This window comes from Toxotes jaculatrix, chromosome 14, assembly GCF_017976425.1.
Source record: "Toxotes jaculatrix isolate fToxJac2 chromosome 14, fToxJac2.pri, whole genome shotgun sequence".
Classification (NCBI taxonomy): Eukaryota; Metazoa; Chordata; class Actinopteri; family Toxotidae; genus Toxotes; species Toxotes jaculatrix.
In genome coordinates, this window is record NC_054407.1 from 14,051,916 (window position 1) to 14,064,347 (window position 12,432).

Genomic DNA, 12,432 nt, shown 5'->3' on the forward strand with positions numbered 1-12,432 from the left:
ATTTTAGAAGACAAGCTGTGGTTCAGACAGTAATCTGAAAAAGGCATCAGGGAAAATGGCTTTTAATATCATATCTTTGCTTGATTAACAGAGTTTTCTAGCCACCGTTACTTCTCTTAATTTGTCGGAAATAATCATACTGCACACTCTCTATTACCATACATTTAGCCAAAATCTAAATAGTCAGTCCGGAACGTAGAGTTTCATTTAAAGTAGAAAATATGTGTTTAATCAGCACCTACCCCCAGTTTTGATCCCTGCTGAAGGATCATGACTTAGATAATAAAACTAGTCCCAGTTGTATTTAATTACTATTATTTTATTGCAATCTTTTCTCTTCCTTAAAGCACCAAGAATTCCAACGGATAAGCGCATCTTCACCACCACACACACTCCGAGCTGTGTTTTCCAGGATGTAGATGAGAGGTAAGCCATGGCTGGAATGCTTTTACTGCTGAGCTTAAAAAAAATCTATAGTATTTGCACAGAGATCACTGAACTATATAAGGATAGTACAATTTGTATAGTTGCTAGCAAACTAACAACGATGATATGTGTTTTGTTTGTATTAGGGCTGTTCCTCTCCTTGGGTACCTCCCCCAGGACCTGATTGGCACACCAGTCCTCCTCCACCTGCATCCCAATGACCGCCCGATTATGCTGGCCATTCACAGAAAGAGTGAGTCCGCAGAATTAAAAAAGTGAATGAAGAATTTCCTGTGTCTGCACAGGAAATCTGTCCCCACAGTGTTCCAGTGTTCTAACTCGGTTTTGTTTTGTTTTGTTTTGTTTTGTTTTTTGTTTTTTTGCCTTTGTCTCTGCAGTCCTTCAGTATGCAGGGCAGCCATTTGACCACTCATCTATCCGATTCTGTGCACGAAACGGAGAATACATCATCTTAGACACCAGCTGGTCCAGTTTTGTCAACCCCTGGAGCCGCAAAGTCTCATTTGTCATTGGGAGACACAAAGTCCGCATGTGATTATTAGTCTTGTAATATCTTAGTAGATACATAATCTGTCATACATGTGAATCACGAAGACAGAAACAAGTTTTTGAACTAAAGTTCGAAGCTGTTTGATGGCTCTTCATGAACTGGTATTTGTTGTTGTCTAACAGGGGCCCTGTGAATGAAGATGTTTTCGTGGCCCCGCCCTCCTCTGTTGCTGAGATGAAGGCCATGGATTCTGGCATCCAGGAAATTACTGAACAAATCCACCGCCTCCTTCTGCAGGTGAGAGAGGATAAGAAATTTGTTAAGTAAAAAATAAAAAGTAAAATAAATAAATTATATAAATAAATAAAAATAAATTAAATTAAATAAATACAAAAAAAAGACACAAGAGCAGCCTTAACACCTTCAGACCCAAAAGAAACTAAAGATCTAACCAGAATAGTTGACCGACACTTTAGTTGACCGATTCTTTCCTCTCTTCATCTGTGACTAGCCGGTTCATAACAGTGGGTCCAGTGGCTATGGTAGTCTGAAGAGCAATGACCACCTTCTGGGCATGTCCTCCTCCAGTGAGAGCCTAAATAAGAGCACGATACGACGAGAGGAGGAGGAAGTGATCTGCAAAGCCAGACCCGTGAGTAACTTCAATTAGCTGTATATTATCCAACTGTTTGGAATAAATAAAATGCCAATAGAACATCATATTTTAAATTCAGTACAACAGAGTAGAGATTCTTTAACAAGTTGTGCTGACTCTTGAGTCTTGTGTCTCTATTTCACAGCGAACCTTTCAAGAAATCTGCAAGGGAATTCATCTTCAGAAGAGCCAGGAACAGCAGACAACTAAAACAGAAAACAAGAAAAGCAATGGCAGTAAGTGTAGCTGATAATTGCCTACATATTTGTGTGTAACTAGTTGAGAAAGTGTATCTAAGTCATAGATACAGAAAGAAATCTGATGTGTCCTTTTGTGACTCAGTTGTTGAGAAATTGTCATATTTGTTGTAAAAGTGACCCCATCTTGCACTCACCCCCCCCCCCCCCCCCCCAACTCCTGGCCTCTCTTCAGTAGAGTCTCTACAGAAGAGCCCAGCGGTGGTGCGGCCCAAAGACTCGGCCGCTCCACTCAACTGGAGGGAGACTGGGTCGACTATGGATGAGAGTAGGGCATCTTTCCAGGAGGAGCTGGCCTTCAATGATCAGTCTGTCTACTCCTACCAGCAGATCAGCTGTTTGGACAGTGTCATCAGGTACAAAGCTGTCATGGTTTTGAGGAATGGTAACAACATGTCTTTCAACCACAACTAAACTATTTGGCACAAAACTTCATCAAAATATTTCTCATGGTGGTTCTGTCAAACTTAATTTCCTTTTTATGAGCTGTCTACTTTACATATGTCATAAAAAGTGAATATATTCATATTCTGTTCTTTTTTTAATTTACTCTTGCAGATAACTAGTTGGTAATAACAGATGGTAAAATTGCAGAAACTCATCAGTGTATTGTTATGATTCCTGCAGGTATTTGGAGAGCTGTAATGTTCCCATCACCATGAAGAGGAAGTGTCAGTCTTCCTCTAACACCACCTCCTCTAACTCAGATGAGGACAAACAGAAAGGATCCAACAACATGCAAGTGTCTGAAGGTACGTGGCACTGCTTTAGTTCATAGCTCGAGAGGATACCAGACACTTATTGTCACCTCATCATACAAAGCTACGGTCTTCCAAGGCCATGACACTCTGCCCTTTAAACTTATCTCTCACACTCTACAATGCCAGTACCTTGTCAGTATCTCTTGTTCTCTGTTCTCTTTGGCAGAACCAGCCTTGTTGAAGGATCAGTCTGGTCTCTCCGCTTTGGATGATCGAGACAAAAAGTCCAGTGACGCAGCCACAGCGGTAGTGGGCACTTCGCTGCCCCTACCTGTACCTAACAAACCAGAAAGTGTGGTGTCCATCACCAGTCAGTGTAGCTACAGTAGCACTATAGTGCATGTTGGGGACAAGAAACCTCAACCAGAGTCAGGTACAGTGCCACAAAAAGTATTTACTTCTGACCTGATGTCTTCTTTTGTCTTTAGACAAAATGTACTCTTAAGACAACAGGAACCCCAGTTTACTGTTTAGCTTATTATGTAATGTTTTCATTGAACAAACGCAGCTGTAGGTTTTGAAGCGTCAGCAGCTTGTTTTAGTATTTTTGATCTCTTTGTTGCATTTTGGACATTTGAAACTACTCAGTGTGACAAATATTCTCTGATAGAAGAAATTGGAGAAGAGGAAGATGGCTTTTCACAGCACTGTAAATGTAACTTTATACCTGTATGTGTGTACGCTTCTTTCTCTTTGTGTGTGTGTCCAGTTTATCAGTAATAGCAATCTATATCTCAAACACAGAAAAAGTCTCTCTTCACTATGGAAAAACCTAAGTTCGTGTCAGTGCACCCAAATATTTGCAGGGTTATTGGGTCCCGTCCAAAATAACCTATTCAACCTACTGTAAAAACAATGTGTGATACATCAGTGGCAGTTCTCCTTTTCATTTGTCATCCATCAAGTTGTAGTTTCCTTCACTGAAAAAAGTAATTGTTACAGTTTCAGTCCATAACGGACATACAGACACTGATAAAGTGTCTATAAAAAGTAATTTGTTTTTGTTGTTGTTTTATTGTTTGGGGTTTTTTAATTTTATTTTCATTGTCGAAGTGTTTTTTAAATGGTGTCCATTATGTCTTCTAACACAAGCCACTACATTGCTTTTGTGGTTTGCTTTTGTTGTTTTCACTGCTAATGTTGTATCACTTAAAAACTCCACCTTTCATGACATTATGTATGTTAAAGTTGTTTCCCCGCTGTCATCCATGCAGAGATCATAGAGGATGTACCAGGAACAGGAGAGACTGCAGAATCCAATCAGAACGCCGGGGTTCCTCCTTGTGCAGTTTCACCTCCCAGTCAGGAGAAGGAGTCCTACAAGAAACTGGGGTTGACCAAACAGGTTTTGGCAGCCCATACGCAGAAGGAGGAGCAAGCCTTTCTGTATCGCTTCAGAGAGCTTCGTGGACTCACAACACACAAAGCAAACTGCTCTCAGTACCTGGAGCGCCAGAGGGAACAGACAGCCAGCGATGGTACCACTGAACAACACACCGACACATCACATAAGATAATAATAATTCCAGTTTATTACAATTAATGGGCATCACATCAATCTCTATTAACAATTTTGAACTCACCAAGTTAATTTGTAGGATGTGGGTACGTGGTGGCATCACTAAAAAGAAGTCAGATGGGGCAAGTGGTCCAAGGTAGCCAAATATATTTGGAAAAGAAAATGAGTCCACTTTTGCAGGCTGCCTGCATATATCATTAAACTGTGCAGCTCTAACACTAAATAAAAGAAAAACAAATTTCTTCTCAACTCCCCAGTTTGTTGAATTTGAAGGGCTTCTCCAGAGGCCCAAAGAAGTTCAAGAATTCAATATTTTACAACAAAGATAAGAGATGGTTTTCTTTTTAAAAAATGATGGTAAATTGGTGTAGCAGAGCAATGTGCTCAGTTCTTTTCGATTCTCTCCAATCTCATATTGAGCAAGGAGGGAACTATTCGATAATCTGGCTATTAGTGGCTTACTGCTTATGTTCCTTATCCTGTCAGACTTTGTTGTAACAATATTGATGACCAGGGTGTTTTCAAATCTGTTAGAAATGATGGCAAAAACTACAAAAATAAGACCAAAGATTTAATAAATTGGAATTTTCCTCACACTCCTTCTTTTCAAATTCACAAACGACTCAACATTTTTTTCTTCTTGACCCTCTAGCTGTACCTGCTGGTCGATTCTGCAAGCAGGGTGGACCAGGTGCAGAGCCCACGACGCGCCGAGGTACGCGGAATAAGAAAACCAAGTCGAAGCGAGCCAAGCAGATCGAGTCCTCGGACAGCACTGTGTCCCATCACAGACAACAGCAGCTGCGGCCTCCTCTCCTAAACCATGGCCTTAACCCAACATCTTGGTCTCCCTCTGACACCTCACAGTCCACTTTTCCCATGGCCTACCCTGCTGTGATGCCAGGCTACCCCCTCCAGGTTTACCCTAGAGCCAGTTCCATAGCTGCCCGCACAGACGCCACTCTTACAGGCTTCGGGGACAACCCAAGCCAAGCCCCACCTTGCCCCCCATCCATCCATCCTGCTCCCTACACTGCACCCTTGGTCACCCCCATTGTGGCTCTAGTTCTGCCCAACTATATGTACTCTCCAATGGCTCCGGGGCCTCCGCCATCACAGCCAGTGTACCATGCAGAGACTGGGGGCTTTCTTGCCCAGACCCAGCATTTTGGACAGGCTGCCTTTCCAGCCCAGGGCACCTTCATGGCTCAACCTTCCTTTGGTGTTCAGAATCAGTTCATCTCCCAAAACCACTTTGCTCCTCAAGCAGGTTACCTGAACCCACCTTACTGCGTCCCTCCATCTTCGGAAATCCCAAAGCCCCCCATGGAGGGCCAGTCTCGCTCCTCAACGCCACAGTCTGGAGGAGCTGGGGGCCAGGCATCCCCACCTTTGTTCCAGTCTGGCTGCAGCTCACCCCTCAACCTTCTGGAGCTGGAGCTGTCTGTGGACAGGCAGGACAGTACAGTGTTGCCCTCTGGAGGACAAGGGAATAATACAACTGAAAGGGAGAAAGGAGCAAGTGGCAACCAGGCCAAGGAGAGGGAACTGAAGCAGGTAAACAGGGAAACCAATTTAAACTTTTTTTTTGCTGTCTTCTTTCTCTTTCCTTTTCCACCCCAAGTCTTCCAATGCCTATGACTAATATTCTTCACCTGTTACTTTCTTATACTGTCAGGATAAAATGTAAATGCCTCGCTGACCTATATCATTGTGGGTTGTGTGGACCCCCGTAGGTAGGCTGTGGCATGGTCCCCCAAAATACAGTCATAAGTCTCTCAGCCTTTTGGCATTTAATGCATTTGTCACAGTGATTCCTCCACATTATTCACAGTATTAAAGTGCAGTTATTTGCTGTTGTATTGCTATGCCATGTGTAAAGTCAAGTCAGTCTAGACTCCTCAGATGAAATGTGGCCCAGGGTGTTAACACATGATGTTATTATCCCTTACACCCTTTAGCCATCTCTCAGTCTCCTTGGTCCACCTGGACCCTTGTATTGCGAAGGTACGCCCTGTGTCTGTGAGCGTTTGTCTTGGGATAAAGTGTGCTCTAGACTGAGGGCTTACAGCAAAGAGGTAGGCGACTCATCAGAAAACCTCCACACTTCTCCAATCCCATTCCTCCCCGATTCCATATGTCAATTATATCTGTAACAGTTTCTCTTTTTTCCTTTTCATGACTTCTGATTTACGTTTCTAGTTTTCTTGTCTTTGCATTAAAAGCATATTGCATAGGGTGACTTTGAATTGTAAAGCATGAGACTGAGAAGCTTTAGAACAAGTGATGTACTGAATTACTTAGTGTAGTACACAGTAGTACACAGTGTGTGTGCCTTTATGCACACATACAGTACATCCACTCTTTGATTTTGCATACTGGGCCTCCAAGGCCTGACCCATGCCAGTAACATTAGCAGTGAAGCCCTATTTTAGCATCATTGGGGATATGTTACTGTTTTCTCTGTATTGTATTGTACTGAGACGTGACAAGGAACGCACAAAGTAAGTTGTCTGAAACTACCTTCTTTTACGCGTTAATCTTTTCCCAAACTCCATAATACATTGTAACTGCTCCTATTTATAAATGTAATGATTTGCCTTCCTTTAAATCGGCTGGAGAAGGATCAGGACCGCCATAGTAGTATGGTATTGTGTACTGGGTGACTGGTGAGATGGGCAGTTTACCATGCTCACTGCAGAAGTATACTCCCAGTGGAGTCTTAAAATGCAGGAGCAAGATGCAATACAGCTCATGATACTGCACCTGCCTGTATTATAAAGATGCACCAGATGAAGGGAGTGCTTCACTCTGTTGGCCAGAATTATGAAGTCAAGCTCCTCTTTAATGGAATCGCCTTAATGTTTTTGTTTTTGCAGGCAAGCTCACGCGGTGACGGGAACAACAGTGATGCCAACTCTTCGTCCAGCGACATGTTGGACATTATTCTCCACGAGGACTCTTGTTCAGGCACAGGCTCGGCCACCTCGGGGTCCATGGGCTCAGGGTCCAACGGCTGTGGAACTTCAGCCAGTGGGACGTCCAACAGTGGCACGTCTAAGAGCAGGACGTCAGCCAGTGGAGCCTCGGCTAGTGGAACCTCCGGCAGCGGAGCAGGTCTGAACTTAACTTTTAACCTGTTAAGGATAACATGAGATACAGTCAACCTCACATGTACACAGGGGTAAATCAACAGTACAAAGCAGCTACTAGTTTAATCAGCTTTACTATAATTTCAATACTCAGTTCCTAGTTTTGTTGTCTTTGTTGACTTTTAGCAGAATAACATGTTTATAGTCCCAGGTTTCCCAATATGCAGCCCAAAATAAGAGTCCTTCTTGGATATTCACATTTTGTGATTGATCTGCTCAAAGGTGCATTGATAGCTATTTATATCACAATGCTAGCTGATGGAGGCACATGTTTACAGAAGTGTGTTAGAAATTTGCCAGATCATATAAAGCTCAATTGCTTGTTGTAGTTAAGAAAATCTTTATACAAACTTGTAATACTTGGCTGTTTGGGTGTTCTTAGGAAGCAACAACAGTAGTAAGTACTTTGGCAGCGTGGACTCGTCCCAGAACAGCCAGAAGGTCAAAGGTCACTTGAGCAGCAGCGAGGGAAGGCCCATGGAGATGGAGCAGAGCGAACACTTCATCAAGTATGTACTGCAGGACCCGCTGTGGCTGCTCATGGCCAACACAGATGACAAGGTCATGATGACCTATCAGCTGCCCTCGCGGTGAGTAGGAGGACAGGGGGCGTAGCCAATGAGGAATAGGATAGTGGCCCTGTAGACGCTACTGTTGTGTAGTTTATCAACCTTCTGTTTGTTATGGAAGGGGATGGCTAAGCTTACATACAGGAAAACTGTCCTGTGCTCCTCAGTGATAGACTGGTTCCTGAGTCCCGCTTTTTTCTCAGAAGTTTCTGGAAAAAAGGTTGAGTGTTGTAGGCTTGTTTAGTTAAGCTGTTTGTTTATCCTGGTTGCATTGTCTCTTTTGCACATGAGAGACAGTGCTTGATTTTCTGCGGTGGTCAACGTCACTAAATACATAGAAACAAGAATCAGTGTACATGTCCCACACTGGAACTTCAGGGTTGCAGTGATGGCTCTTTGCCACCAGGTGGCGTTCCAATAGGAATATACTGTCGAGCCAGCCAGCAGACAGTGAAAGGCTGTAGATGATTATAAGCAATGTGTGATTTTTTTCAGAAAGCATTGAAAGAAGTGGCAGGAGCAAATATCTCAAGATAATCAGCCTAATCAGTGTTTTTTGTTTGTTTTGTTTTTTTTAACCAAACCCACATAAAGATATGATTGTTGGGTGGTGTACTCAATGTTGGCTGTGTTGTTTTTTGGTGCTTCTATCTGCAGTGACATCCAGAGAGTGCTCAGAGAGGACAGAGAGAAGCTGAAGCTGCTGCAGAAGAGTCAGCCGCGCTTTTCAGAGGAGCAGAAGAAGGAGCTGATTGAGGTCCACCCCTGGATCAAGAAGGGAGGTCTACCCAAGGCCATAGATATCAAGGTAGAACAAGAATATTTATCTCAGTTCAGGTTAAGCCCATTCTACTCAATCAATTTCCACTGAGTTGAAAACGCCACCATTTATCTAAAGAGAGTTATGAATGTTCAAGATAAAACTAGTCTAAGAATGTCAAAGTCTTTTCTTTGTTTCTCTCTCCTGCTCTCATCCTCTCATTTTAACGCCTCATTTAAATCTGTCTGTGTTTTCCAGGTGTGCTCCTGCTGTGATACAGCCTCAGAGGCAGCAGCAGTAGCAGCAGCAGCAGCAGCAGCAGCAGCAGCATCAGCAGAGGATCAGCCGGACCTGGACATTGGTGATACAGAGACGGACGAAGTCGGTTGCCCACAGAGGCCCAGAGAAGAGTCTTCGAACACTGTCGCCATCTCCTGCCACGGCCCTCCTCCTGGCTCCAGCTCTCAGATGCAGCCAGCCAGACAATGAACTGCTCATGGTTTTCAGAGTGACTGCCATTACCCACCAGCCCGTTGTTCTCCACAACTGTGACGAGCAACGTTTGAAGAGGGACCTGCTTTACATAAAGCATCATACAGACCCTTTGCTCTTCACAAAAAATTCTTCATTACTGTCTCTGTCTTGCTGTTTTATGGGTTGTACATTTTAAGATGCCAGGGTTCAAACTGGCTCAAACAGTCAAGACTTTTTAAAAAAAATGTGAATATATGTTATGGACATTAAATTACATTTTATTTTATTTTATTTTATTTTATTTTAATACACTTAAAAGCTGCACCAGGCAGGATTTTTTTTTTTTTTTTTTGGTGCTTGCAGGGGTTGCTGGGCTCTGTGACTGAGTATGCTCTTTCATTTGTTTCATATGTAGCACTTACTGATACGCAACACTAAGGTGAAGACTTTTATGCACTGACAAAGAGATGCAGAGCCGAATAAGGGAAATAAAATATATCCACTTACACCAGACAGCACTGCTGAGGTCAAACACCAAACAAGAGGAGACTGCTTCATTCACACGCCAGGATGTGGCTCAGTAGTGTACTAGCTATGACGGATTTCAATCACTTTATTTCCTCTATTTCAACACTACGTTACGTCAACATGTGGCAAGAACAGGTGCCGTATTTTGACATAGTTTCATTCACTCCTGTCACAAGTGCACTTTGCGGGCTACACTGGAAGAAGAGAAAAAACATGACAGAGACGGCTGTATGTCCGCTGCGTTTGCTCAGATTTGTTTCTGATGTTGCATAAAGTGTTGTCAGTGAACAGGCACGGACTCAACCGCAGTGTCTGAAGTTTTTCACCTCCTCCGTCCTCACCTGTGGTGGACGACATACTCAGAACCTACCTCAAATAAAAGTGGTTAAAATCACAATGCAAAGATGCATCCTGCATCCAAAATGTTTGCTTAAGTAAAAGAACAGAAGTATCATCAGCATATACTTGAAGTATCACAAATGCGATTTGTGCAGAAAGACCCATTTCAGAATTTTATATTGAATTATTAAAGAGTTTATTTTTATTGATGCAGCAACAAGTAAGCAGCATTTTGTAGCTGGTCACTGCCAGGCCATGTGTTCCTTATGTTATATACTTTTAGGCAGTTTAATTGACGACAATATATCATATTTGTTATCATATTTCATGCTATAACTCTGATCCCCAGGCATGATGGAGGTGGTGAAAACACTGAGAAAATAAAAGACAATCAGATGCAACACATCCTATAAGCTCCAAATACTCACCAGCCCAACTTGTAATAAAATTTTTGAGGGAAAATTAAAATAATTAAATGACGTTTAACAATTAAATTTCCCCTCTCTCAAACATTTAGAGCAGCCTGTAATGCAGCTTTAAGTTTTCATTCATTTTGCATAATCTCATGCATCAGTTTCGTGGCATTTCTTTCGATATCAGCTGTGAAACCTTTCACTGACTTTTATTTCTCAGATGCCTCTCATTTATAGAAACAGATTATTTAATGCAGTCCAGTGCTTGTGTGAATGTTTGTAAGTCCTTGAGCATATATATATAATGCCACCTATATATATACACACACACACACATACATATATTTTTTTTTAACATACGTGTTTCTGTATAAACATTTATGTGTTTTTAAGTTATGACGGAAAACCCAGCTTAAAAAGCAAGCAGGACCAAGAGTAATAACATTTACTGTAAATGCTATGTTAATAGTATTTAAATGTGAGTTGTGTAATCGACATTAGGACAATTCCCACCATGAACTGGAAAATACCAGAGTAGTATGCTGTTCATGGTGGGTGGCAAATAAAAAGCTGAAGAGAATATTTGATGTTTTCCCCAGTTTAAAAGTGTGCCATATGACACTTGAACTGGTCTGATGTTGCCCCTCATAAATATGGAGAAGAGCATCCTGTGGAAGCGACTGAAGCTCATTACCGTTCAGAACAAACGTGTGGTCACTTCAGAAGTCAGATTTTAGGGTTATTGCACGGGTATAAAGCAGCTCAGACAGATGTCAGGTGACTGTGTGGAGAGTTTTCCTTTACTTTGAAGCTCATGCTGTAAATTGGAGGAGAGGAAGGTGCTCTTTCTCTGCGACTTGAATATTTCCTGAATTTGTCATTTGTCTTTCTGTTATGTGAACAGACACTGACAGCAATGCACCTTTTACCTTTTATTATGTTTCTTTTTTCCCTTTCCTTGTTTTTATTCTGCTATGTTGGTTAAATTTTCTCAAAATAAAATGTTGCCTAATTTACAATAAAGTTAAATGCGTGTCTTTCCCTCCGATATCGACGTTTGACAGTTCAGCGCTTGCTGCAAAAACAATGGACTGATCTGAGAGCAGTTAACGAGCGTGAACTACTTAAAAACTATTACCTGTTTGGAGCACATCGATGCTTGACAAATGGTAAGAAGGGAGCAGTAGATTTAGGCATAGACTGGATGAAAAAGCTGATCTTAGCGCTGAACTCAAAAATGTAAGTACCTGGTATATTCTTTAGTTAAAGTCGAACAGTGGAGCCTCCAAGGAGACATAACATTCACTGCGATGCATTTTTAAAAGGTGATAAAGTCATGACATTCACCTTCTCGATGCAAGTCTGTCTGTTCGACCACTGAAACAATAGCTGAGATGTACTCAGACAGGCGGTCAGCTCCTCGTCTCAGCGATCCTGATCAAAGCGACAACCTCCCCCCATCCCCACTGTTCACACCTTGTTCCAAGTTGAGGCTGAGGTGCCACAATTTACAACATGCCCTCCTGCAGCGGCCATTTGCACCTCTAGGAACCCGCAAATCCGGTCCAGTCACCACAACCGACACGCATCTGAATCAAGTTCATCATCCTGGAATTAGATCTTTCTCTGGTGTTTTCACATTGTGCAAAATGTCGCCTTTCAAAATTTAGATGATCGTATCTTATATGACTGGATTCATAATGTGTTGTATCCACAAAAGTCTCAATCTTCAAAGTAAGCAGCAAGCAAAGTAACTCCACTGTATGCACTGTATAGCTCCCTGAAATGTAGTGGAGTGTTAAGTATAAAAACAGTACACATGTAAAATACAAGTACCTCAGAACTGAACTAAACTGCAGCACCTGAGTACTTAGTTAATTCATAGCACTGGAAACGTGTCATGTCATACAGGAGAAATACTCCACTGATAAACCCAGGCTCCTTGTATTAATCTTTTTCTTATCATTTCACCAAAGATCCCTCTCAGTAGGGGTGTTTTAAGACTGTGGACAGTGTAAGAAGTGACGCTTGGCGTGGACATCACAGGAACACCAGACGAGACATCTGA

The 12,432-nt window shown here is 42.2% G+C and overlaps 1 protein-coding gene across 5 annotated transcripts in view; it reads left to right on the forward strand.

Moving 5' to 3' along the window:
• per2 (period circadian clock 2) overlaps positions 1-11,376 on the forward strand; it is a 29,785-nt gene extending 18,409 nt beyond the window's left edge. Inside the window, exons 9-24 of one of the 5 annotated variants that reach the window (XM_041054475.1) lie at positions 348-426; positions 573-679; positions 825-978; positions 1,120-1,234; positions 1,449-1,589; positions 1,738-1,828; positions 2,025-2,205; positions 2,477-2,601; positions 2,777-2,983; positions 3,825-4,088; positions 4,782-5,686; positions 6,091-6,207; positions 7,009-7,246; positions 7,664-7,871; positions 8,508-8,658; positions 8,869-11,376. In XM_041054475.1, the coding sequence (XP_040910409.1) occupies positions 348-426; positions 573-679; positions 825-978; positions 1,120-1,234; positions 1,449-1,589; positions 1,738-1,828; positions 2,025-2,205; positions 2,477-2,601; positions 2,777-2,983; positions 3,825-4,088; positions 4,782-5,686; positions 6,091-6,207; positions 7,009-7,246; positions 7,664-7,871; positions 8,508-8,658; positions 8,869-9,099 (3,314 nt within the window). In that variant the 3' untranslated portion in view covers positions 9,100-11,376. The remainder of the gene's footprint in view (positions 1-347; positions 427-572; positions 680-824; positions 979-1,119; positions 1,235-1,448; positions 1,590-1,737; positions 1,829-2,024; positions 2,206-2,476; positions 2,602-2,776; positions 2,984-3,824; positions 4,089-4,781; positions 5,687-6,090; positions 6,208-7,008; positions 7,247-7,663; positions 7,872-8,507; positions 8,659-8,868) is intronic. The other 4 variants (XM_041054477.1, XM_041054476.1, XM_041054478.1 and 1 more) reach the window with 4 other exon arrangements.
• Positions 11,377-12,432: the final 1,056 nt, after the last annotated feature.